The 27,402-nt window shown below is 39.1% G+C and overlaps 1 protein-coding gene across 1 annotated transcript in view; it reads left to right on the top strand.

The window, feature by feature from the left end:
- Positions 1–27,401, top strand: part of LRRC75A (leucine rich repeat containing 75A) — a 50,190-nt gene extending 22,789 nt beyond the window's left edge. Inside the window, exons 3-4 of the mRNA XM_083362586.1 lie at positions 12,660–12,772; positions 24,668–27,401. Of these exons, the coding sequence (XP_083218712.1) occupies positions 12,660–12,772; positions 24,668–25,268 (714 nt within the window). The 3' untranslated portion in view covers positions 25,269–27,401. The remainder of the gene's footprint in view (positions 1–12,659; positions 12,773–24,667) is intronic.
- Position 27,402: the final 1 nt, after the last annotated feature.

The raw sequence follows: 27,402 nt of genomic DNA, 5'->3' as shown, positions 1-27,402 counted from the left end.
AACATCTAAGGTGGGGAGGTTGTGTTTAACTGAATAGACAGCAACTGTATTGATTCTTTCCCTCTTGAGCAATCCTCGGTATTTCTGGGACGATAGCAGCTTTTCCTTCTGACAATAGTGAGTGTAGTTTACATGGAAATGAGCTTTCCGTAAATGCTTGGAATATTTTTATTCTGCTCTATCACAAGGACCAAGCGCATAAACTGCTGAAGAGCAAATTGAATTGGGGATAAATGAATGGCTTAATACAGCAGGTGCCTTTAGATCCTTCACGGCAGAGAGGAAAAGCAGAAGGAAAGTTGCATATGCTGGGTGGGGGACACAAAGCAACAAGAGCATGATTTTTAGAAATAGGCATGCCCTGGAGAGACATTTCCAAGCTAAGGAATATGATAAAACTTGATTGCTAGGCAATCCAATGCACTCCTTAAGCAGACATTTATGATAATTATTGCTAAAACTCCTTGATTTAGAAATGAGTTCCATTGTTTTTTTTAATGGGCTTACTTTATTGAATAGTTAAATCACTATTTATTTGATGGTGCTGCTTTCAGATGGTAACTAGAAATTAATTGCACCCATTGCAAACCCTCAGGAGGCTGAATACTACAGCTACCCTAAACAAAGTCATCGGTAGGTAGTTGGATATTATTTAGCTTTAGAAGTTCTCCGGTTTTTCCTAACAGCATGGATATTAGATGTTTGTAATGTGACAATGATACAGATTGCAATATTTGAACAGCTGGATTATTACTTAGATTAGTCATCTGAGTAATAATCCAGAACTGCACTTTTCTTGAGCCTGGTGGTGATCTTTATCTCCTATATAGCATAATATTTTTACCATGCTTGATCCAAAAGCAGATTTCCTCTAACCCTCCCATGGTTAATTACTTAAACAGACTAGTGGACCATATAGATTTTTATTTTTATTTTGCCATGCCCCCTAGAGTCGGAAACGACTAGCACGCATGTGCGGGGGAACCTTTACCTTTTTAATTAAGACATCATTTTAAAGTAAAGTATATTCTCTTCCCTCTCCCCTTTTTAGGTGTACTCTGATCCACATATGAGGTGGGTGATGATTATACTTGGCAAGATTAGGGAAAGTGGGGGGGGGAGGAGAAATGGGTGGAGGAACAGAATCAAAGACTATTGGAACCTCTACAAGTTAGTGTTATATACTAAAAGCAGGTTGAAATAGTGATCGTTTGCCCATCCAGCCACCAAGTGCAGAAGCCAACTTAATGGAGTCTGCTTACAGCAATTATACTGTTTATCATCTTGTTTAAAAAAAGAAAAAAATATGGAATCTTCAGTAATTTTTTGTACAGTATATATTCAGAGAAGCACCAGGAATTGATTACACCCCAGTTTTAAATTTATTTAAATCAACTTTCTAATATGGTAGGGCTTGGACCTGCTATGGGTACAATTATATATAAGGAAGGCATCTGCTGTTGTTGGTGACTGAACTATTTTCTCTTTCGGCTTTGGTAGAGAGGGCATTGAGCACTTGTCCTTGGATGCTCAGAGAGAGTTGCTTCAGATTTTTAAACTGTCATTTTTAATCATCCTCAGCAATTCTCTAGCTCAGTGGCTCTCAACCTTAGCAACTTTGCAATGTCTGGATTTCAATTCCCAGAAATTCCCAGTTGCTTGCTGGGGGATTTCTGGGAATTGAAGTCTACAAATTTTAAAATTTTAAGGTTGAGAAACACTGCTTTAGTTACTACAGTGGTGGAGTGTAGAAAAATGTAAAGGCACATAACAGAGTGAACTCATCTCTTGTTTTCTTGGCAACTGGCTTGCCATTGATTTCATTTGGGATGTTTGTGTCTCTCTAGTCCAGTCTAAAATTTGGGGATTACCTGATAGTTTCCTTTCCAATTATGACTAGATTTGATCCTGTTTAGTTTTTTTTCAAAATCAGCCAAATACAGCCATCAGCCTTGATTTGATCTTGATAGGCATTAGATATTATACATTCTTCCTCCTCTCTGTATTCTTGGTAATTCCTCTCAACTGTGAAATATTAGATGCTTATTCAGTGATGGGAAGTTCACAAGGCTATTGTTAATAAGATGCTTGTGATGACATTGTTATGCCGATGCATAACAGCAGTTTCCCAGCTGCTCCTGATAAACAGAAGTAAGTCTGTGCCAGTGCCCCCAATAAAATGCTACAGGATAGGAATCTGGAACGTTTTAAAGTATCTCAGATCTGATTGGCTGCTCTAAATTATTGTTAACACAGGCATTTGTAAAAATTATTTCCCTGGAAGTGATAGAGCAAAGCAGCACTATAAAATATAATTTTATTTTGTATGTATCGCAATGCATTTCAAGTTGCTGGTATATATTAATTAGCTTTGTTTCTTTATGTGATATTCCTTGACAATTATACAATGTAACAAGAATGTACTGAATATTTTGGGTGATAAATTTTAATAACTTTTCTTGATATAAAATAGGAACATGGGAAACTGCTTTATGCCTAGTCAAACAATGGTCTGTCTTTGTCTCTGCTGATTAGAATCAGTTCATCCAAAGTCACAGACCCAGCTCTATCTGGAAAGGGTAGGCATTAACCTGAGACCTATTGTTTGCCAAGAAGCATCTTCGTCATTGAAGCAAAGTGCATTCTGAGAATCTCAGGCAATGTTTCCTAAAGAAAAAAAACAACTAATTTTTGTAATGGAGAAGAGGAGAAATAGATATATGGAACTCACATTGGAGTTCACAACAATCAACCCATTGTTGATCAGCTATAGCTTCCTATAAGAAAATTAGGTTTTTCTCCAAATATTAAGCTGTGAGTGAGGGACTCTGTCACTCACTGAGGAAAAAGAAAAGAATAAAAGACAATCCCCAATGAAAACAAAGGGGAGGTGAAAATGATCCTTGACATTATTGTTCAAAAACCTGGATGCATTTGAAGAACAGTCATCCTTTGGGAAAGCTGGCTTGCCTGGTAAATTTTAACACTTTCTTCTTCTAGTACAGCCTCCCTCAATTTATATTCAGCATGTAAGTTGAATAACTAAGGAGAGAGTATATGATATGTTTTCACTTCTTTACTGATCTAGAATGTTTGTTTCTTCATGTTCTGTCTTGATTGTGGCGTATTGCCTGACACATGCATATTTTTTCAAAAACCATTTTTCAATATTTATGGACTCCTGAGAGAGAGAGAGAGAGAGAGAGAGAGAAAGAGAGAGAGAGAGAGAGAGAGAGAGAGAGAGAGAGAGAGAGAGAGAGAGAGAGAGAACACCAAATGGGTCAACAAACAAATCAGCCCAGAATTCCTACTTGAGGTACAAAACATTGGATTCAGATTATCTCACTTTGGACATATTAAGTAAAGACGTAGCTCCGTGGTGGCGAACCTATGGCACGCATGCCACAGGAGACACGCAGAGTCCTCTCTGTGGGCACACACGTCATGATGCCAGTCCTAGGCCTTCAAGCTGGGTTTTATAAAACCTTTTCGCTTTAGGCCTCCACCGCCGTGTGCAAAAAAAAAAAAGGTTCAATCAATCAATTTCAACTTCTTGCGGGGGAAAAAAAAGATCTCGCAAAGTTGGAATTGATTGATTGAACTTTTTAGTCCCACCTAGTCTGCCATTACCACTGCAGCCATGCCTACCCAATGGGCTACGCCCACCCAATGGGCCACGCCCACCCGGCACCCGACAATACATAATTGGGTTTTGGGTTGCAGTTTGGGCATTCGGTCTCTAAAAGGTTTGCTGTCCTAGCTTTTGGAGAAGGCTTCAATGCTGGGAAAAGTAGGAAAGAGAGATATGATCAGCAACAAGACGGATGGACTCAGTTACAAAGGTGATGGGTACGCTGTTGGAAGAACCCACAGAATGATCCTCCTGGAGAAAATCGGTCTATAACTGCCTTTTCCAGCAAGTTTAAGAACATGACATGGCTGAAGCAAGTAAGACAGAAGGGAGAAGGGCGGCATATAAATTTAATAAACCTTAAACCTTTTTTTTATTTTGCCTTCCAGTGATATGCATGGTTTTATATGCTCCAGTATTTGCTTCTTTGTCACCTTTGCTATCTAAGGAATGTGCAGGAGCCTTCTCCAACACCACAGCTTGAACAAATTTTCCTTCTATCTAGTTTTTTCATGGTCCAACTTTTACAATCATAGGTAAACATTGTTGTGATTCAGGGTCAGCCTGTGGGTTCGGCAGTTGGGTCGGACGACTCAGAGGAGGAGGGGGGTGTTGAAGACCTTGCTGAGGGGGTTGAAGATCTTGCTGATGAGAGCCCTCAGCCAGGCCCCTCCAGCTTGGTCACCACGGAGACCCAGCTGTGTGAGCCTGACAGTGTGGATGAAGATGACCCACAGCTGGCCCTGTTCAAGGACGCCTGATGCAGGAGGCAGTCAATTAGGAGTAAACAGAGGAAGGCAATGGGGCTTCTCGGAAGGAGGCAGAGAGAAGCCACGCCCTGAACTCTATATAAGGGGAATGTCTGGGAGGGCTGGTTTGCTGAAGGCAACCGCTCGGATGGTTCATGTTTCTTAAAGCTCCTGTTTCTTGGCTCGTGTCTTGTTAGTTTTTGTAGCTATAAATTTGGCAGGCGTAATTCCAGCCTCTTGCCGGTTGTAAAGGGGTTGTCCCCGCCTTTTTTGCAGGGCCGGTAGCAGGCTGGTACAGAACAAACAAGAGAAATATGACAGTAGAGACTAATCTGCCAAAAGAAGAGAATATTTGTAGATCAGGGTTGAATTGTGGGGCCCTTGATATTTTCTTGGTGGTTTTCTTGTAGTTATTCAATACCAAACTAGGTACCATCATGAATGCTAGAAAGGAGTGGGGTGTGCTCTTATTTTTATATACTAGTGGTTGCCCTATCAGTGTGGAAGAGATTGTTCTTAGTGGTTCCTTGATCAGGCTGTTGTTTACTGTTAGCTTGTTTGTCTGCATTGGGAGTTCCTTGATTGGAGTATTGTTTACTTCTTGATTGTTGGTCTAGTGATAATCTCTGCTCATAGGGGTGTTGACTGCTGCTGAAGAGATATTATGGGCTTTTTATGTCCTTTTGGGCTTTTTGATTGTCTCTGAGTAGTATCAGAAGTTGTTTATGTGTCTTCTGATGGATTAATCTGCATTTAGTTGCCAAGCTGATGTCCTTGCTTTTCAGTATTTCATTTATATTCTTCATTGCTGTGACACCCAGTGTGTGATGTAGTGTTTTATTTCTGGACAGCAGTCACTGCTTTGATCAATCTGTGATCCTAGAAAAGTGAATTCTTGCACATATTCAATCTCTTTCACCATCAGTTGTTATTTTGACATTTCCATTCCTCACACTGGTCATAGGCTTGGTTCAGGCCTACTTTGGTTTCTAAGGAGAGTTATGTTGTCAGTATATTGAAGATTGTTGATGTTCCTTCCTCCGATCTTTATTCCAATTTTTGATTCTTCAAGTTCCAGCTTCCTTATGATCACTTCAGCATACCTATTGAATAAGAAAGGTGAATGAATGCAACCTTGCTGTAGTCCTTTATCTTGAAGGAATTGTCTCCATATAGTGGAGACATATAGCATGAGGGTAATTATGTGATCATTAGAGCAATTCTTGCAGTCCTCCTTTTTTGGGAATGGAATGAACGTGGATCATTTCCAATCCTGTGGCCATGTATTCATTTCTTAAGTTATCTGGAACAAGGCTGTGATGGTTGTGGGAGATACAGGCCTCAGGAGTTCTGTGGGGATGAGATCAACACTTGTGGCCTTGTTCTTTGGCAGTTGGCTCATTGTCCACAAAACATATTCCTAAAAGTTGGCTGGTTCTATTTCTACTTCCCTTTCTTCATCATCCTGAGGAGGCTGGACTTGTTGCTGGCATATAGCTGTTCTATATATTCTCGCCATCTGTTCTTGACATCTTGTTGACAGTTCTTTCTTGTTTTTGATGATGTTTTTGTGAGCAGTAAATGGTGTTTGAATCCTTTTGACTTGGTACAGATGTATTCCTCTTCTTTCCTTGCTGTATTTCATTACTGCTCTTTGGAAATCTGTATTCAGTCTCCTTGTTTCCTCCCATTTGCCTGCTGCTTTGGCTTTTTCTTCACTCAACTATTCTGATGGTTTCATCTGAGAGCCATATATACTTGTTCTCGGGTTTTTGTATGGTTTGTATTTAAATGCTGTTTCAGTAATGATCCTTCCATCGCGGGTTGAAGACCCACTTGTTTGAGTTAGCTGGTCTGGCCTGATGGGGAATATGGGTTTTTAATTGGTTTTTATTATTTATTATTGCTGTATTTTAATTGGGCATGGTTTAATTCTCTTTTAATTTTTGTATAGCTATTTATATATGCCCTGTGAACCGCCCTGAGTCCCTAGGGAGAAGGGCGGTATAGAAATCGAATAAATGAAATGAAATTAGTTGAATTTCTTGCCACAGTTTGTCAACCAGTTTCTCAGCAGTGCCCAGTAGTTTAAACGTATTTTTCATCTCAATTGCATACATGGATGGGATTTTGGCGATATCAAGACTTCTTTCGTAGTGTCTTTTTGGTGTTTCATAATTTGACTGTGCTCTGAGCCACCAACTATTCATGATCTGCACTGCAACCAGCAACTGGATATGTCTTAACAATGAGGACTAAGCTGGTCCATCAATGGCTGCTTAGGGCATAGTCAATCAGATTACAATGCAGCTTATTTGGTGAAGTCCAACTGTATATAAATGACACTTGTGCCATTTAAATCTGGCTTCCATGATATGAAATCGATTTTCATGGCAAAATTGACCAAATGATTGGTTGCATCATTCTTTCCCCCAAACCTAAAGCTGCCAGTGATGCCCTTTTTCTGCTTGGGTGCCAACTTTTACATTGAAATCACACAGTATAGACATGATATCTTTTTTGGACACTTGTTTCAGAGTTTTTTTCAATGCTGGCATAGAAATTCTCTATTTCAAGCTCCATTGCACCAGTCGTTGGGGCATAGTCTTAGACAACTGTGATCCTGAGGGCTTTGGCGCAGATTCAGATGGTTATGTGATCATTAACCATCAAGTAGCTTTCTGCTGCTTGGGTGAGTTTTTTGCTTGTGATAAATGCCAATCCATTTGTTTTCCTGATGTCATGTCCTATGTAATAAATAGTGAATTCCTCAGACTGGAAATAGCCATTGTCTATCTAATGCAGCTCACTGACGCCGTGAAAGTCAATTTTCCACCTGGCACTCTCCTGTTTGATGGTATCCAATTTACCCTGGCTCATTCCTCAGACATTTTACATTGCCACCCAACCTGTCTTTGGGCAGCTTTACCAATGCCTGTTAGATTTGCCCCAAGTGCATCAATGATGCCTTGGCTACTAACTGCAGATGCTTGCTCTTCCCTAGTATCTTGTTGGATAGCTTCTGGCTTGGGGGGGGGGGGGGTTATCAATGGCACCATATCTGATTCATTTGAGAGGCTTCCTATAAAATTATTTTGGTAAGGTTTTGCATAATAGGTTGCCAGGTCTTATCTCAGCCATCCCCATTTATCCAGGCTTGGGACCAGCAAGCGAGTCTGTGGCTTAGTATACATATTTGTGTGTATGTATGTGTGTGTGTTTATGTAGCTGTCTAGAGCATACCAATTAGGTGGCAGCACTAAGTTGAATGTCACGGGCTATCAGGTTGGACCATATTTGTACTAGTTGGAAAACCTGTGGATGTATATCAAAGTGAAAATTGAAAAAAATGAGAAATAAAATAACAATAAACTCATTTCCATATAATTCCTGAAAAAAATGTGAGAAGAAGAAGAAGAAGAAGAAGAAGAAGAAGAAGAAGAAGAAGAAGAAGAAGAAGAAGAAGAAGAAGAAGAAGAAGAAGAAGAAGAAGAAGAAGAAGAAGAAGAAGAAGAAAAAATGTCTATGGATTTGTAATTGTCAAACTTATCTCAGATATCTGGTAGCATTTTTGTAATACGAGGGCTTATGCTGTTGTTTTCATCTGTTTCAGACCTCAAAAACTCTGAAAGATACCTCTTCAATATCTAGTAGTCATAGTCAAAAGAGGCTATTAGAGCTTTAAACAAGAAGCTTCTAAGCTTCTGGTTGATCACAATACAGTCTAGGCCCTCTGGCATTTTGCTAGCATGTTTTGGACATACATGTGGAAATGCAATTCCCTTGAGAAGTCCTTGATGCTTGGAAAAATTGGAAGAAAGAAGAGACAAGGTGGATGGCTTCAGCTACAGCAGCAGTGAATGCACTAGTGAGAGGCCAGATTGAAAACAGATAATTCTGGACAGATTCTATCCATGTATTCAAATTTGAAATTTATTTGTTTATTTATTTATTTATTTATTTATTTATAAAATTTGTTTGCTGCCCATCTCGTCAAAAGGCAACACAGTCTTGGCTTGAGGGTGCTTAATTATGTGCTCTTGTGTATCATTATTTGAGTAAAATAGAGTAAGTGGGCACTAGGAAGGGGTAAGCTCATATATGATCAGTGGGAAGTCTTATTTGGGAGACATGACGATCAGCAGCTGTGCCAAATGCCTGAAGAATTCTGTTTCAGTTGGCACAGATGCTTGAACTCACTGGCTGAAAGACTTTGAAATTTTTTAGGGTGCATCACAAATGTAGGAACAAGTGGCAAGTATTTATGTGAGAAAGAAAGATTGATGAGTGGCTACTGACCTTAATTTAAAAAAACTGCCAATAACAAAGAAACTTTCAGAATAATAAATATTGGCACATCAGTTCCCTTTCTCCAAAATACTTTCCCAGACCATATTTGCAGTCCATAGATATATGCTGCTAGGCTACCTGCAGCAGGGGCCTACTTTGTTAACTAAAATAGGTCACCATGAATATTTCACAGTACCTGATAAATAATTCATGCCCAAATTCAGTAGGGGGTTGATCCTACAGAGTAATTAGTTAGTAACTTCCCTGGGAGTGGATGTAGGGCCAAGGGAGTCTGGCTTTACCAGCATCTCCTGCTCATACTTCTCCCTTCCACTCAGGGTTTAGAAACAGACTGAGACGCTGCCATTAAAGTTGGCTTTGTTGTTTCTGCAGGAAGCTCAAAGTAAGTAAGCTCTCCGCTGTAGACCACGTACTTTTAAATCTTTGAACATGTTATAGAGTATTTCTGGGCATAAACCAAAGCTCTTCTGAGCAGCCAAAGCCCCCTCCCCTGTTTTTCTCCTGGGATTAGCATTCCAGGTTCCCAGAATGAATTAAATTCACTAAAATGACCTGCCAAGGAGATTTCTAGCATAGCAGGGACTTTTAAAGCCTTTCTATGACATCATTTTCTTTGACTTGAAAATAAAGGCAGTGATTAATTTCAGCTTTACAAATTCCCTGTGATGAGAAGTAGGATGGATGCAGTCCAAAGCAGAGGGTACTAATAACAGTGTTTAGTACTAAAGACTGTGTTCAAACAGCAGAAATGTTGCTGAAAACCAGGACGTTCTGTAACGTTCATGCTACCCCACTACCCAGACAGACAGCATGCTATAAGTAAAGAGCAAGGGTATGGGTATTGCAGTTACTTGTTTCCAATCTAGCAAGGAGATGAGGCATGTGACTAAATCTGGGTGGGAGAGGTTCCTCTCTACCCCCTAATATGGAAAGCCAGACAGACTTCAGTGCATGCCTGGAATTTTACTGGCTGCAGCTCTGCTGTATTGAGTTCTCAGTACTGATAACATTCCAGTAACCATTTTTAGTTGTGACAATTGAACATGATAAATTAAAGGAGGGAAGGAAGGCAGCTTTGGAAGTGAGCTGTAGATTGAGAGGCATAGAACTAGTGTTCCCCCAGAGGCTCTTCGTTGGTGTTTTATGTCTGGGAATTAATTGCAAGTCTTAAATGACAAGTTCTGTTGTACTTCCCATTGAGCATGATAGAAGCAAGCCAGGTAGTTATAATCTTAACTTTTAGATTCAAAACTCTTTGTCCATAGTTTGACATGGACTGCCCTGATTTTCCTGGACGTGTTCCAAAGCAGTTTTGTCCTTTCAAGAAGGGTTAGGAGCCTCAAATGGCCCTGTTTTGATTGTGAAACTCTTCCAGAATGGTGAGAACAGCATTGAAAAACTTCCAATAAGATTGGAACAATCTGACAGAAAATCAAAACAGCCAGAGACAACATGAAACTTTACAAATGTTTTTCCACATTTCCAAGGCTTAGCATTTGGTAGTCATTGCACCCCACTTAGAATTTTTAATTCAGTTTGAATATTCAGCTCTGATTCCTTGATTAAAATAGGAAGCATTATTACCAGGCATTATTTGGACATGGGACAATAAGCAGAAATGGATGCAGTGAGGAGATGATGGTTACTCTGTGTGATGGAGAGATTTGGCAAGACTAATGGTATGTGTAAATCAGAGAGGAGTGTCAGTATTGGACTAGAATCTGGGAGGCCCAGCTCCAAATCCACACTCAGCCATGAATGCTCTTGGGCAGATGGTTTTCTCAAACACAGGATTGTTGCAATGGTAAAACAAATGTACAATGCATGCCTTCTTGGGCACTTGGAGGAAAGACAAATAAATACTAATAAATCGTCTGCTGCCTTTGGGTAAAAGCAAGTTCTGTTGGAGGAAATTGAGCAGAATCCTGTTTCAATACTGCTCTGCTATTTTTTTTCTTCTGTCATTGGCTTTAATAGGAGATAGCTTTATGTCCATTTGCTTAATCTCAGAGTTGTTCTATTGCAGACATGTCAAACACAAGGCCCGGGGGCCAGATCCGGCCCGCGAAGTGGTTTCATGCGGCCCGTGAAGCCATCCTGGAAACAGTGAGGCAATGGCCCCCACTGTCTTGGCCCTGGCCCAGAGACCCTCAGATCTGTCCCACTCCTGCCCAGGCCCCCATAGGCACCCTTGATGCGAACGATGTAGAGCTGGCCATGCCCCCCCGGTAGGCCATATGCACTCTAGCCACGCCCACCCAGTAGGCCACGCCCACCCAGGCCATATCCACCAGGCCCCCTGAGGGCAACTGCAATGCTGATGCGGCCCTCAGTGAAATTGAGTTTGACACCCCTGATTGGAAGCTCTGCTATTTGAACTTGGGTTTTTTTGCTAGACAACCCAATCTGTTTTTCCTGTTTGGCTTAGTGGCCTCTATTTACATCAACCTGCTCTCTTAGTTAGGGCCTTTGATTTGATTGCAGTCGCACAATTGCACAGTTACCTTGTTCTTCCTACCACATTTTCTTGAGTAACTATATATACCAGTCAAAAGACACAGCTGGGCCCTCTAGCCATGTTCTTGCAAATATCTGATTTTTTTTTCTTGCTTTCTTTTGGTAGGGCATCTTTAGGAAAAGGTTAAAAATGTGATCTGATGATATTGTTAGTGACAGTGGCGACAGGGCTGATACGGACAGTAGTTAATGGAGGAGGAAGCTGGGTCAGCATATGAGAGGCATAATCCCTCTGGCTCTGCTCCAGTGCTCTGATGCTATTTGTTTGGCCATGGATAATGGGGGCTGTCAGATAAAGATACCTGCCCAGGTGTGCCACTGGCAATAGCCTGTGGGTGTATGCAGCTTGGAAGGGGTACATACCCATTCACCCCAAAGCCTGCTTGAAATAAAAGGGTTTGTCTTTTGAACTTGTCACATTCTGGATTTGTATGTGTGTTTTGTCTTGGATCTACTCTGTTTCCTTTGGCTGTGAGAAAATGTACTGCTATTTGCAGTGCAGCAAAGCGATAGAATCTTTCTATAAGTAAATGAGACTGTTCGATTAGCAGATTTGCTTTGCCCATCTTTCTACTGTGCTTTTGCAGAGGTCTGCAAAGAGTCTTTCACTGCACACAGAGGGTGTTCTCTGGGATGCAGAATCCACTCTGCATGATCCATCATAACCGCAATGGTTGGTAGCAGGGTGAAATCACAGCAACTTCTGTGTGAAAGATAGCAAGCCAAGCCAAGTAATTGCACTTCCTGAGTCATTGCTGATGCTGTGGGCTAGAGTTCTTCTCCAGTGGAAACATGTTGTGCATACTAACCTTGCTGCAGAGCTTCCTGAATCAGTGACAGAACAGAGCTAGACATTTCTCTGTTGCATGCTTCACAGTGAGTGAAAGAACTAGATGAATGTGGATCACTCTAAGAATTTTGTGTCATCTTAAGTTAACAATGGTGGAAGCAAATTATTATCTGATATATAATGATGCTTGCAGGTTCACCACTGGCTGTATTTCACTGGGCTTGTTTGGGGCAATCTGAGGCTGCTGCTTAGCACACTAAGAATCTTAATTAGCAGTGTTAACCCTTCGAAGAAGAAACAGTACTGACAGTGAGAAATGGACCGATCATATTGGCTTAATTACCCCACCAGAGTTTTGAGTACTTGCAGTAAAAGTGGGGATTTGATATGTTAACGTTTTAATTGGTCTGTAGAAGAGTGAGATTCATCACAAGGGGGAGAGAGAAGACTTGTCATCTTCAGACCCTTTTCAGTCAGTTAGGAACTGGTTCCTTGCTTATCCAGAGAGGCCTGTGTCTTGCAGAAGCTATTCTATGCTTAGTCTCTTTTTCCTCCTTCTCAAGAGGTCATGCACATTGTCTACAGGCAATCTCCTTCAGGCTAGTTCCTTGCCATGGCGTCCTTTTCAATAACTATTCTTCCTCTTTTGTTCTTGCTGCAGGAGGGGGATTCACTAGGGGCTATGGAGAAGCTCTGCAGGCAGCTGACATACCATCTGAGCCCCCACTCTCAGTGGAGACGCCAGGGCATAGTGAAGAGGAAGCCACAGGCTTGGTGAGTAAAATTGGGATGGCTGGAGACCACCCTTCTGGTCATAGCAGCAGGTTGGAACCTGTGAAAAATACAAGGGGTAGCATCTATGTGGAGAGAGGAATTCAAGACATTTTAAAATAGTCTTCAGTTGGTCTCAAAAGTAGCAGGTTGGCAAATAGGTCACATACTCAAAAAATTATAACTGTGTTGTGGGCTCTGCATTGGTTACCTAGATGTTTCTAGCTGAAATCCAAAATCCTGGTTCTACTGTATCTATAAAGCCATATATGAACTAATTACGTCTGTCCTCAAGAAGTGACCCATGCAGTGCATGCTCCTTGGTCAAATCTGTCAGTGGTCCCAGGCAAAGGAGGTAAAGGAAATTGGGGTCACAGTTAGCCTCTTTTTTGGATAGCTCCTATACTTTGCAATCACTTCCCCCTCAAGGACAGGCATGTGTTCATCTTGATGGCTTCCCATAAGCTAGCAAAAACTGGCTTGACGGCACTTGGGGAATGATGCCATCTGTTGACTTCTGCAAGGTGGGTGGCATATGAGTTTAATAAATAAATCTGTGTTTCTTGTTTGATGAACTTGTGATTTTTTTTTAATTTTTGTTTTAATTCTGTTTTCTATGGATTTATTTATTGGGCTTACAGACTCTACATCATAGTAGACTCTGAATAGCACACATACCCAGTATAGTAATTGGATTAAAATAGTACATAAAATAAAAACTTAAATATCCCAGGCATGATTACTGTATCAAAAATTCAAATAAAGATATTTTTTTCCTACACAAAGGAACAAGGTAATGTAACTGTAAGAACCAGGTCTTTATAGCTTTATAGCTTTTTGAAAACTCAGGAGCATGGAGTCAATCTAATTTCTGGGGGAATGCTATTCTGGAGATGGGGCAGTAGCTGAAAAGGCCCTATGTCTTTCACTTTTCCAATGGGTATTTTTTGCTGGAAGGCACTCAAAAAAGTTTCGAAATATGATCATGTGACCAGAGGAAGCAGCAACCAGTTGTAAATGTTAGGTGGTTTCCAGGTGCTAGGAATGCAATCACATGCTCGGGGAGGGGGGGTAGCAATTGTAACTATACTGTAATGAGTTGTAACTTTTTTCAACTTAATTATAGCATTGAATGATTGTTAAGCAACCAGACGTAAATCAAGGACTACTTGTAAACTCTGAATCCCTAAGTCTAAGATAACACTTTATTGCTTTTGACAAAAGAGAAGGTTTGAAGCTCACAGTTAAACTGTGGGTTCCTTGATGGTTTCTGAGCTTGGTTGTTTTTGATGATGTTATCTAATTTGGTAATGAAACGTCTACAAGATACATGGCTGAATAAGAGAGCAAAGCTGTGTCCACTGCCAAGAAAAGTGATGGCAGATGCATGTGAAGGAAGGTGTTTGATTCCCCTGGCATGGGTTGGGCTGAGCACGTCTCCTTGAGTTCAGTGTCATGGTTCCGACAGATGAAACCCTTCAAAGGAAGTTCAAGGCATTGTTTACCTTAAAGAATCTTTTATTCGGGAAACAAAGTATTGGCACTAGATGTTGTTGTTGTTGTTAGTTGCGAAGTCGTGTCCGACCCATCGCAACCCCATGGACAACATTCCTCCAGGCCTTCCTGTCCTCTACCATCTTTTGGAGTCCATTTAAGCTCACACCTTCTCTGTCGTCCCCTTCTTCTCTTGCCCTCAAGCTTTCCCAGCATTAGGCTCTTCTCCAGTTAGTCCTTCCTTCTCATTAGGTGGCCAAAGTATTCAACTTCAGGATCTGGCCTTCTAAAGAGCAGTCAGGGTTGATCTCCTCTAGAACTGACCGGTTTGATTGCCTTGAAGTCCAAGGGACTCGCAGGAGTCTTCTCCAGCACCATAGTTCAAAGGCCTCAATTCTTCACAGCCATACATTGCAACTGGGAAGACCATAGCCTTGACTATATGCACTTTTGTTGGCAGGGTGATGTCTTGAGCTTTTGGCAATTTTGGACTAGACACACTCTTTCAAACCTTACAAGATGGTGATTTGTCAGGATAAAATTAGGGGAAGAACCTCACATGTGATGCCTTGAGCTAGAGGAACAAAATACAAATAGAGTGACCATAATAACTTAATAAGAGACTAAAAGCAGCCAGATATCTCCCCCTGCAGGCTGTCCACTGCTGGTTAAATACAGACCTTTCTTTCCTCAGTCTTTGGAAGATCAGTTATATAGCTTGTCTCTTTCTGTCTCTCTACCAGAGCTTGTTTTTTGTCTATTGCAATGATCTGCACAGCCCTTGCCAGGCCAGGAAAGCTTGCAGGTGGCTGTTGTATCCTGGCTCATGGAGTGGTCCTTTTACCTAGTATTCAGCTCTGGGTCCCCTTGGTCATTTGAGTGGCTTGAGACAACACCATCCAAAAGTTTCTGCTGTTCTTGTATCCAGCAGTTAATCATTTCAGTTAATTTAACGTCTAACAAAAGAGGGAAGTGCCTAACAAAGAGTAGTCCATTATGAAGATCTGTCTGCGCTCTAAAGTTGGGAAAGCATGAATGAAAGAGTTGTGTTCTATGTTTTTAATGACCAGTCTCTCTCTCTCAGTTCGCTATTTTGTCAAGTTGTAATAGATTTGATTATTTCCATTTAGAGATGCAAGTAAATCCCTTGAAGGGGCTTTCCCTGGAAGTTGCTAAAGCCAGTTAAAATTCAAGCCTAGGCAAACTCATGCCTTTAGGGAGGTGCTTTGAGCCACAGAGGTCTTATTGCCCTGTCAAGACCCTTTGCTTCTCTCTATATATATTATTATCCCTGTGTTGACAAGTGGAACTGCCAAAGGGAATTGCAAAAGCTCTGTGAAAAGGAGGCTGTTGGCACCTTTGCTCCTGGAAACGGGGTGGATAGCTATGGCACAAAGCAGCTTTGAAGAGATGCTTTGCATCAACCTTCAAAGGGAAATATCTCTTTGAAGTTTTCCACAGCTGTTTGAGAGGCTTAGTGGCTGCATTCACACAGCATCCTGAATTAGCTTTAACCTTGGTGATTGGATTGATTGTTGTTTAGGATATTGTGCAGTTTCAGAATCTTTGGTTAGTGCATGATTTGTTGCATTGTTTAAAACCAGAAAATGGGTTAATTTACTTACCAGGTTATGCAAGTTGTGTGAACCCAGCCCATAAATACTTCCCTGTATATCCCCCATCCCTTACAGGATTGTAAAAAAAATTCCCAGCATTTTCAATTGCTCTTTTTAAAATTATAAGCAGGCTTGCTTATATACTGGCTTGCTCAAAAAAGTCGACATGCTGCTGCAGCTGCCATCTTGACTTCTTTTAAAAAAAAATTGAATTTTTTTAAACAATTGAATTCAGGATGAATTTCCTGACTGTGAGAGCTATTAAGTAATGAAACAGCTTGCCTCCTAAAGTTTAATTGCTCCATCACTGGGATTTTCATGAAAAGACCGGGCAGAGGGTAGATCTAGAAGAGTCTAAGGTTTATTCCAATGCTATGAGTCTATGATTGTTAAGGACTTTCTGAAAGGTCAGCAGAGTCAGCACCACCCTAACCTTAGACAGTATATTCCAAAAGCCAAACGCAGCAACTGAAAAGGCACTTATTTTGTACTCCGTGAGCTAGGAATTACTAGAAAGAATAGGAGAAAAATTGGCAATTAAGAAATTGACTCTGCCAGTGTCAACTGCAGTATGAAAGCAGTTTTTCTCCTTTCTGCCAGAATTTACTGAATTGATTTTGGGACTTGTTTTTTGCTGGAAGAATGTGTAAATATCATCTAGTCCAACCCTCTTCAGACACTTTAATAGAAAGAATAACATTGTTGGAAGGGATCTTGTCCAATTAAAGATTCTTGCCAATTAAAAATTTCTAATACTGTAGCATTCCTTGAAAGTTGGCATTCAAGCCTTTAAAAGCTACAATGAAACCAGAACCATTAGTTTCAAAGCAGCCTGCTCCATTGTCAAATATCTCCTAATGTGTAGAAGCTGTTCTTAATGTCTCATCTAAATCCCTTTCCATGTGAACCTTTAGTTTTAGATTCCAACCCTAATCTTTTGGAATAACAAAAAATAATTTTGCGTCATAATCTGTACGAGAGCTTCTCAGATATTTGAAAATATTTACGCCTATTAATCATGTCTTCTCTGAGTTGAATTCACCTGACTTCTTTAACCTTTCCTGGTAGGACTTCATTTCCATTCTTGCCACCTATATTATCTTTGAATAATCTGCCTTGAGAATACTCTTCATAAATGGTGATGCCTAGAATATATAATACTCGGTACAGGTAATTCTCAACTTATGACCACAATTGATCCCAAAATTTTTGTTGCTAAGCGAGACAGTTGTTAAGTGGATTTTGCCCCACTTTACAACCTTTCTTGCCTCAGTTGTTAAGTGAATCACTGCAGTTGTTAAATGAATCTGGATTCCCTATTGACTTTGCTTGTCAGAAGGTCGCAAAAGGTGATCATATGACCCCAGGACACTACAACCGTCATAAACATCAGTCAGTTGCCAATAATCTGAATTTTGATCATGTGACCATGGGGATGCTGCAACAGTAGTAAGTGTGAAAAATGGTCATAAGTTACTTTTTCAGTGCCATTGTAGCTTCAAAATGTCACTAAAGAAACTGTTGTAAGTCTAGGACTACCTGTATTCCACTGAGGCCTGACCAAAGCAGTCAAGTGTCATAGTATGGGCAGTATTATTCTGTTGCTTCAATCAAGAATCTTATCTGAGTCAGGTTTGCCTGAGGTTCAGTAAAACCGCTACAGCCTTTCTACATGTGCTGCTTTCAGAATAGGTGTCACTCACCTTGAATTAGTGCATCTGCCTGGATGCAGAACGTCTTAGATTTTGTCTTGTTCTGTGGTCCATGAAGAACAGAAAGTATTTTCAGTCCTAAAAGTATTTTAAACTTTTCCAAGCTTGGTAAGTCCTAAAAGTATTTTAAACTTTTCCAAGCTTGGTTTTATCTGTAACTTTGATGAACATTCCTTACCTTTTTTAAAATCCAAATAATATTTAATATTTTTACATAAATCCAAAATCGGAACTTTGGTTTGCTGTGGAAGCATTTCTGAACTTTTAAAGTCTAATAATTTGTATTGTTCATGGCTCTGAGTTGTTGTTGAGATGGGTGGCTACATAAATTGATGGAATAAGTAAATAAATCTGTCATTAAATCTATTACTACCTCTAGTCAGCATTTTACAAGATTGCCAATAATATGGGAAAAATTGTTGACAGTCTTGGTGAAACTAAAATACATTTTTTTCACTTGGCATTCCCTTGATCTACAAGATTAGTACCTTTAGTAATTGCATTTAGTAAATGATATTCCTAGAAAGTTTTTTTAAACTCATAATATTTTATGATGAAGAAGTCTTATGCATCCTCAGAAAATGAAGTCTCTATGCATCTGTGTTGATTTGTACAACTGTTGTTATTGTTGCTATTCTTGAGCAGGTGGGGGAAAAATAATTCGCCTTTGAGGATCCCATTGAGTGCAGTTCAGCAAATTGGTGGATTTGAAATTTCAGCTATAGTCAAACTAAATCCAATATGTCTCTTTTCTTTTTTCAAAGAAAAGCAGATATGGGAGTCTCAGTTCAAAGCAGAGTTGTGAGGGAAGGAGCTTAATCTTTCTACTTTCTTCAAAAACACTTCATTGTTGAAAAGCCCATCCTCCCTTTTGGAATCTCCTGCATAGGTAAAGCAGAGAGTTGGGATGGATGACCTTCAAGTTAGCTTTTAATTTTATTAGTCTGTGAAAACATTAAATGAAGTCTGGCAGTCAACAGGATTTGTTAACAGCTGTTCTTTGTTTCCTTCGATCTCCCCCCCACACACACACACACTCACAGTAATCAATTCTTGCAGTTGAAACGTTTCTTTGTGCCTACTAAGCATTCAGCAATAGCAGGGTATCTCCGTACATAAAGAAGTAGGATGGAATGGACGTAAAGTAGTATTTAGTTTGCTATTTCTTGACTGGAAGAAAGCAGTGCTGTACAGGTTACAAAACACCAGTTGAGGATTATTTTTCCTCAAAATGGTTCCCTCTTTCTGTTTTATAAATCAGCCAAAGCCTATTCTTTTTCTATATTACAGTGCAGGGTGAATCTGTGAAGACAAGGGTCATAAATCAATTTGGTGATCTGTGGCTTTTCCCATGTTTGAAAATATTTATGTGTTATGTCATAACTATCTTGTTTGTGTGTACACACTGTTCTAGCCTTGGATATAATGGATTCACCTCTTTCATAAACCCGATCTTTTTTCCAACAGCTACTGCTCTGTACAAAGGAAAAATTAAAAAGGAGAAATGAAATGTGCCAGCTTAGAGTTGTAAAAATCAAGTTTATAGATTGTAATATATACATACAATAGATCTCTTGTCTTTTTCATTATTATTTTTAAGAGATGTTGCTTATTTACTGGGTAAAATCTAAGAGTCCAATGGCTCCTATGAGAATGATTACTTTATGATTATTTTTTACACCTATTTCCCCTATATGATTTTAATTTAGTTTAAAAATATCAAAAGATTAATTTCTATTTGTTTTCAGAAATCACCTGCTCTTGTAATTGCAACAGCTCTTTGAAATTTCTCTTGGGACAATACATTTCTAAATCTTGGCAGAATATGGGCTTGCAGATGTTTCATAACTTTGCTATTTAGTTTTTAGTTGTCAACAAGGCGATACTGCACTTTAAAAATAACATTAGCAAACAGTTCTTCTGTTTCTGTAGATTTATAATCTGAGCCATAAATACAGCAGGAGCTTTACCCAAGGTTCAACAAGTTATGTTCCACATTTCTCATTAAATACAAGCTGAAGCCCAGGACTCCTCCAAATGTTACTAAACTACAACTCATAGAACCCTATCCAACAGTGAAAGATGTTAGAAATTGAAGTTCAGTTAATAATTTAGAGGATCATTGGTTCCCTATTTCTGCTTTAATCAGTATTTCCATGTGAATAGTACTACTCATTAAACATTCAATACTAATAATACTAATACTAATAATACTAATACTACTAATAATAATAAGAAGTTGGAAGGGACCTTGGAGGTCATCTAGTCCAACCCCCTGCTCAGGCAGGAAACCCTATACCATTTCAGGCAAATGGCTGTCCAGTCTCTTCTTAAAAACCTCCAGTGTTGGAGCATTCACCACCTCTGGAGGCAGGTTGTTCCACTGGTTAATTGTTCTAACTGTCAGGAAGTTTCTCCTTAGTTCTAGGTTGCTTCTCTCCTTGAATAGTTTCCATCCGTTGCTTCTTGTCCTGCTTTCAGGTGCTTTGGAGAATAGCTTGACTCCCTCTTCTTTGTGGCAGCCCCTGAGATACTGGAACACTGCTATCATGTCACCCCTCACTCTTCTCTTCGTTAACTACACATAGCCAATTCCAGCAACTGTTCCCTATATGTTTTAGCCTCCAGTCCCCCAATCATCTTTGTTGCTCTTCTCTGTACCCTTTCTAGAGTCTCGACATCTTTTTTACATCGTGGTGACCAAAACTGGATGCAGTATTCCAGGTGTGGCCTTACCAAAGCATTGTAAAGTGGTATTAGTACTTCACTTGATCTTGATTCTATCCCTCTGTTAATGCAGCCTAGCACTGTGTTGGCTTTTTTGGCAGCTGCAGCACACTGCTGGCTCATATTGAAGTGATTGTCTACTAGGACTCCGAGATCCCTCTCACAGTTACTACTATTGAGCAAGGTACCACCTATACTATACTTGTGCATTTGATTTTTCCTGCCTAAATGTAGAACCTTACTTTTTTCACCATTGAATTTCATTTTGTTAGATAACGCCCAGTGTTTGAGTCTGTCCAGATCCTCCTGTATTTTAAGCCTATCTTCTGGAGTATTGGCTATTCCTGCCAGCTTGGTGTCGTCTGCAAATTTGATGAGTTCCCCATCTATCCCCTCATCCAAATTGTTAATGAAGATATTGAACTGTACAGTACTGTAAACACTTTACATAGAAAACAAAAAACCCTATAAAAACAAACATCATAGAATTAAAATTTAGAATTACATTAATGTTATATGGTGACAAAACATATAGTTTAAATTCCTGCTAGTGTCTGAAAAAAATGCTGCATAGAGAAGGTTTTACAGTCATTGTACTGCTATCAAAGATCCTTTTTCAACCACCTGCCAAGCTAATCTATTAAATTAATAGAATCTACGACAATTTATGATGACAGTCATAAATAATAGGCAGGTCGATATAGAATAAAGTGATGCTTTTAGATATCTTATCCCCATACTGGATGTCTGCCAAAGAACAAACTGGTGAAGTTGACCTACAAAATACATTTGAGGTTAAGTATTATTCCATCAAGGGAATAAATAGGAATCTAATGTATCAATGAAATGACCTTCTTTTTGACCTTATATATCCATAAATAATACATAATTTATAGTACTTTACTTATAATATGTGCTTTGGATTTTTATATTCAGTACCGTAAAAATTTTAATGGCATCATTGTTCCTGAATTTTAGCAAACCTATATTTTTGTAGATAAGCAGGTAAATATATATTACCTATTTCACAGTTTTACTATATAGTACCAACTGGCACATTGGCACCTACATATAGAACCTTGTGCACCTTGTCTTAGTTTGTAAGCTAAGCAGGTTTGGCTCTGATTAGTATTTGGTGGGAGACTAGAAGATAGCAGTAGCAAAACAGTGTATTGCTGAAAAAAACACCACATGTACTGCTGGTATGTGTCCAAAAATCCACTAGGAGTCAGGTTTGATTTCAAGGAAATTTTACTGTTGATCAGCACAGATCACTTTTTTAGTGATTTGGACTATTTTTTTTCCTAATTTAAATTGAACCGGATATACTTCAGACAGTAACCTTTTTCACTTCATCAGATTGTACCAAAATTTTGAAATTGTGAAAAACTTATATAAATAATTAGAAGCTATTTCTATGAAGAAATTTTTGCAATCATTGTCTATAAACAGGAAAGTAGAAAGAAGAGAAAAATCCCTTCTGCTTTGATATCATTCATTATAAATAAAGAATTCTATTTCTTATTGGCGTCATAACGAGATAAATATTTTAAACCTATAATTTCTGATCCTTTTCCATCTGTTTGCGTGTGCATGCGCACACTTTTAAATAATTCTAGTTCTTGTAGTTTCAGCTTTGCAAAATTAAAATAGATGCAAAGCTGTATTTATGTTTAATATTGTATTTCAGATTGGCACAATCTTAAATTAGTATGAACCTACTTTGGGCCTACTTACTAGGTCAAAGGGGTGGATAATGTGTTTTGAACTCTATTCCTGAGCTAATTTCCAGCATCTTTTATCAATGATTATGCTGGCTATGTCTATTCAGCAACATCTGGAAGGCTGTAATTTTTATAGACTAGGAGGAAATAAAGTCCAGTGGATATTCTAATGCTGCTATGAACTTAAGATTTTTAAATTATTTTTGTACCTGTTTGTGGAGGTACATTCCTGAGAATAGATTTTGAAGCCACGAAATCATTTGATGCAATTGCAAAAGTTGGGTGGGCTATGTCTGACAACAATTGCAATTCTTCCACTAAACATTGCTGGACCAATTCTGTTCAGATAGGTATTTTTCTGTATTAAGCATTATTTGATATATATGTACAGTAGTAAAAGTTGGTTTACAAACTTTATATACTGTCCCAGTTAACTATAAAAAGTGGGCCTGTTAGTTCGTTTTCTGAATCTTTTATGATTAAATGTGCTCTTTATACAACCTGTCTGATCATCTCAGCAAAGAGCATATTACACAATATACATTTAGAAAATAAGATAGCTTACTTACTTCCTCTTCGTCTTATTGAATTAAACTGCTAAAACGTTTTCACACCTAAAGCATAATATTTAGCAGTCTTCTCTAACAACAGTCCCTTTTAGATGCTGTTGATTACAAACCTATCAGCCAACTAAAAGTGACAGAAATTAGAGGTAGTGTAGTGATTTGTATGATTTGTCCTCTAGGTAATAGGGTAAAGACCATGTTAATAGTGGCACTGTGTATTCTCGCAACATGCTAATTCATAGTAATTTAAACTATATGGCAGGATGAAAAATTACTGTGGTTAGAGTATTGTGCAAACTCAAGTTTCTCCCTAGAGAAATATAATATATATGGCATCCCTGCCACAACCATTTTCCTTATTTTTCAATGTATTTTAGGCAGACCATTTGCACAGTATTTTAACTGATATTTTTAATTTTTTAATTCTATGATTATCCATTATGATCATTTTTATTATAAGATAGTTTAGTACCTTATTTAAAACAAGGAGATAAGATGCAGTGAGGAGACAAGTAAAATGAGGGTTTGCTCCTATTAACTAGGTCTCTTATTTACTAAAAGCCATCTAAAAACAGAACCCTCCAAAAATGGTAGTAAAATTGTAGAAATTTGTTATGAATCAGAACGCTGAAGTCTAATTGATCTTCCTCATGCTGTTACATTTCCTGCACTTGAAGGTCTCTGCTAGTATCAGTTAAAAATTCTAGAAAGGTTTTCATAACATTTTATTTTGATGTCCTCTATTTGCATTTCTGAATTGTTGCTTCTGCAAGCAGAATGATTTATGATCCTCACCTTGTTGCAATGCAGTGGCTTCACTCCTTTTGGTGTGAGTCACTAAAGTTTTTTTTTCCCCACCAAAGGAGGGAAGCTCTGTGCCAGCCCATGTGTGTCCCTGTACAATATATAGGGGAAAAAACAGCTGATTTCAGGTGGTAATTTCAGATTTCATGACTCAATAAAGGTCTGTGCTAAAATAACAAAGAGAAAAAGGGAAATAATCTCAGCAAACCTTGCGCTCCCTTAGACTCATAGAATTGGACCTCTATGTCCCCCTCTTCCCACAACCGTTTAAGGCAAAAATCCAAAATGAAGTATTTTCAACAAATATTTGTCCTGATTGTGCTTGGGTATTCAACAATGGGCACTCATCTTTTTGTTTGGTGACTGGTTGTTGTTCGAATTGCTGTCCTGAAGTTCTTAACGTTTAGTGGGAAGCTACCGTAAGTAGCTTATTGTGTGATACGGCAGTTGTATTATTGTGCATCCTACACTCTAGGATGATAGAGAATATTTTGGACTTCAAATATTACCCTTTCAAGTATTTGACACCAGTGTATCTTACCCGTCTTCTCAATAAAAGCCATCCCTTTTATTGGATGTTTAAGTAATCCTCTGCCTTTCTTAAGCTTTATATTGTCAGATGCCCTTTAAGAGCATTAGAGACATAATTTGCTTTCCTTGTATGGTTCACTATTTTAAACAGACCACTACTTAATAGGTTTGGTGCTTTATATGTCCTGTTGGTATGAAATTTATTGCAAAAAATGACTTCCCAGAATGCTTCTCATGATCAGCCTCTTTCTACCTTCCATGTTTATTATGTTTCTGCACAACAGAGATTATGGTGTAATATATATGAACAGCTTTACGTATGTGGGTTGCCTGTTATATAAATATTGTTTATGGAACAAATGTTCCCCAGACCAAATTATTCTGAATTTACATAATATAAACATAGTTAATGTTGCTTTGTGTGTGATTTGCCTCAATACAAATTCAGCCTATTCACTTAATGGCTCTGCAGTGTGCAAATCTCCCAAATGGGCTGGTAATCAAGTAAATGCTATTGATGTGAATGTAGTCATTGAGTATTGTATATTAAATGGCTGCAGTATCCCCTAGAAAAATTACTGTGTTGGATGGATTTGTTCCATTTTCTCCCCACTGAATTGTATATTAAGCTAGTCAAAATCATTTTCCCCAGAGTTGACAACTTTTACAGCTGTTAAGATAACCTGGAAGTGAATCAATAATTTCATTTTTCATTGTTTTTCAGTTTGAAAACAATCTTGGTGGGGAATCCTCTGGACAACACAGTGGACTTGTCTGGCATCCCTTTGACTATGAAGGAATTAGATCGGCTTATCTCGTACCTCCAGCACAGCTCTGAGTATATTGAAAATGTGGAGCTTTGCTTCACGGAGCTGACAGATGAGGTGTTCCTCCAGCTTTTGCCAGTTCTCAGTGCCCTACCTCGTCTGACAACTCTTGCCCTTAATGGCAACAGGCTCACAAAGGCCGTCCTCCGGGACCTGACTGAAGCTTTGAAGGACACCAGAAACTTCCCCAGCATGACTTGGATTGATCTGGGCAATAATGTGGACATATTCTCTCTGCCACAGCCTTTTCTGGTTAGCCTTAAGAAACGAAGCCCTACCCAAAGCAATCTCCCAACTATTCTTGAATTTGGTGAAGGTCAGGTGAGTGACCTTGAGAGCCAAGGTGGTCTTTCATCACAGGATGAAGACCAAAGTGATGGTGGCTTGGAAGACACTAAAACCAGGCAGGTATGGACAGGTGAAGCTATTGAGGTTAAGCTGTTGCCAAATCAACCTACAAATCAAGAACAGATTTCTACTGGTTTGTTTCAGACATGAAATAGTGGCTTCTCATTTGCCTAGGATGTGCCAAATGGATCCTTTATAACCAAAGGATCTTGGCCAGTTTATGCTAATGAAGCTCTCTTCTAATAAAAACTTTTAATTCCTTAACTTGCAGGACCAAAAAGGGGAGGCCAAATTAGTTTGCTACAATTCACATATTAACAATTTGCTACAATTTGTACCATTATATAGAATTATACTGGAAGGGATTATTTACGCTGAAGTCCAATTACTTGCTCAGTGCAGTATCCAAATCAAAGCATCCCTTTAATCCCTGAAAGCTTGCAGTCATCACAGGGATGATTGCTAGTTGACTATTCAGTTGAAGGTACAACACACACACAAAACAATGCAATGCCACTATTGAGCCCGTTTTTTTTAAGGTTGAACACTTAAATACACTAATCAGAATTTTCATATTAGGTATATAAATAATTCTGTACTCATTACTGAGCTTTTACTTTCCAAATAAATTACTTTGAATAGAAGCTTTAGGTGGGAAAATGCCATGCTTGGCTAGAAATTTTTTTTAATCCCATGGATTAAACAGGAACATGTTAATCAACTCACCAAAACAAGTTTGAATGTCTCACTGAATAATCACTGCCAAGATGGTAACCATCACTACTGTACCTTCTGCATTTCATTCTCTCCCAATTTATTGTCTCCTGTCCCAAATAAGCCATGGATGTGCACCTATCTCAGGTTATGCCATGAATCTAATGAATTTGGCTGTAATCCATGAGTTTTATTTGTAATGTCTTAAGGTGCTACAAGATTGCTGAGCTTCAAATGTAATTTTATAAATCAAAGCAGTGCGAGATGGCAGGGCTGAAAAACTTGCACCTTCTGAACTCCTACTGCCTCTATAACGAAATAAAATTTAAATACAAGAGAAGGAAGACACTATGCATTGGTAGATAACAGATTGCATTGGTTAATAAAGCAAACAAATCAGTATGAATGAAAAAAATCCCCATTCCCTCGCTTTTAACATGTGTGAATTGGTGGTACTTTAAAACATGTGCCTTCCTGGTGGGGAGGGGGTACCTTTTCTGGTTAGCAAGGCCTTGCTCTAGGCACCAGGGGATGAAATGTGGGTGATGGCAACCCCAGGCATTTGTTGCAAGTTGTTATAATTACACTTTGTGGAAAAATGCAGCTACTTTCAGTCACTCTGGATTTCATCACTGTGGCAAAGAGACAATAGAATCAATTCGGCTCTATAGTGTCTCATTTCCTGCTGTTCTTAGGTACCTGGATTACATACTTTGGGGGGGGGGGGCTCAAGCCACCAACCAATCCTTTGCAGCACTTGACTGTCATGAAGTAAATGTGGGCCTTGTTGTTTTCCTGAGCTACCCATGAAGAATCTTGCCCAAATTAACTATCATGCCAATCTCGTGTGAGCTTTCAATGCTAGTTTTGGTACATCAAAGCACTTCATCCTGGCAGGTTTGAGGAGCACCCTAACACCTCTCAGAGCGAGCTCCGATGAGCAATTGCTAGGACTAATCTACTTTAGGGATGAGATGTAGACCTGACCAATTTTCAGAGACAATGTTTTTCCCTAAAACCCCATTGCTATTGTGCCCATTTTTGAGTACTTGCACGTTTTCAGTAGTGTCAGTCTGGTACCGCATAGAAATCAGCAGCTCCATATTGTCCTTGTTTGCATGTAGTCAAGTCTTTTATATGCTTTGTCAAGAAATAAAACTTGGTTTGGAAGGTGTCTGTTTTTCCTTGTGAAAATGTATTCACAGGAATGGAAAGCTAAATCTTGTGCAGCTACTGAATAGAGCTGGGCAGTTACACTGGATTATGCAGGAAGGGTGGGTAGTGAGCATCACCACTCCTAAAGTGTGAAGTTATGCCTTCCATCACGCTTTTACTCATGCATTCCAATCCCATTAATCCAAAACGCAATATGGAGGCTTAGTTAAAAGTTTGCTGTCTGAATAGAAACATAGGGATACTTGCTCAAAAGGGAAATAAAGTAGGGTGTTGTAAAATTGCCTGTCAAAATAGAAGTAACATTTTTTTACATGCCTCAACTGCACTGATCAGGAAACTAGGGACCTGCATAAAGCAATTCAAAATCTGCAACTGGAATTAATTCCTCCTTCTA

This window comes from Vipera ursinii (assembly GCF_947247035.1).
Source record: "Vipera ursinii genome assembly, chromosome: 1".
In the NCBI taxonomy this organism is placed as follows: domain Eukaryota; kingdom Metazoa; phylum Chordata; class Lepidosauria; order Squamata; family Viperidae; genus Vipera; species Vipera ursinii.
The sequence above is the reverse complement of the archived record's forward strand: the minus strand, read 5'-3'. Positions and strand labels throughout refer to the sequence as shown.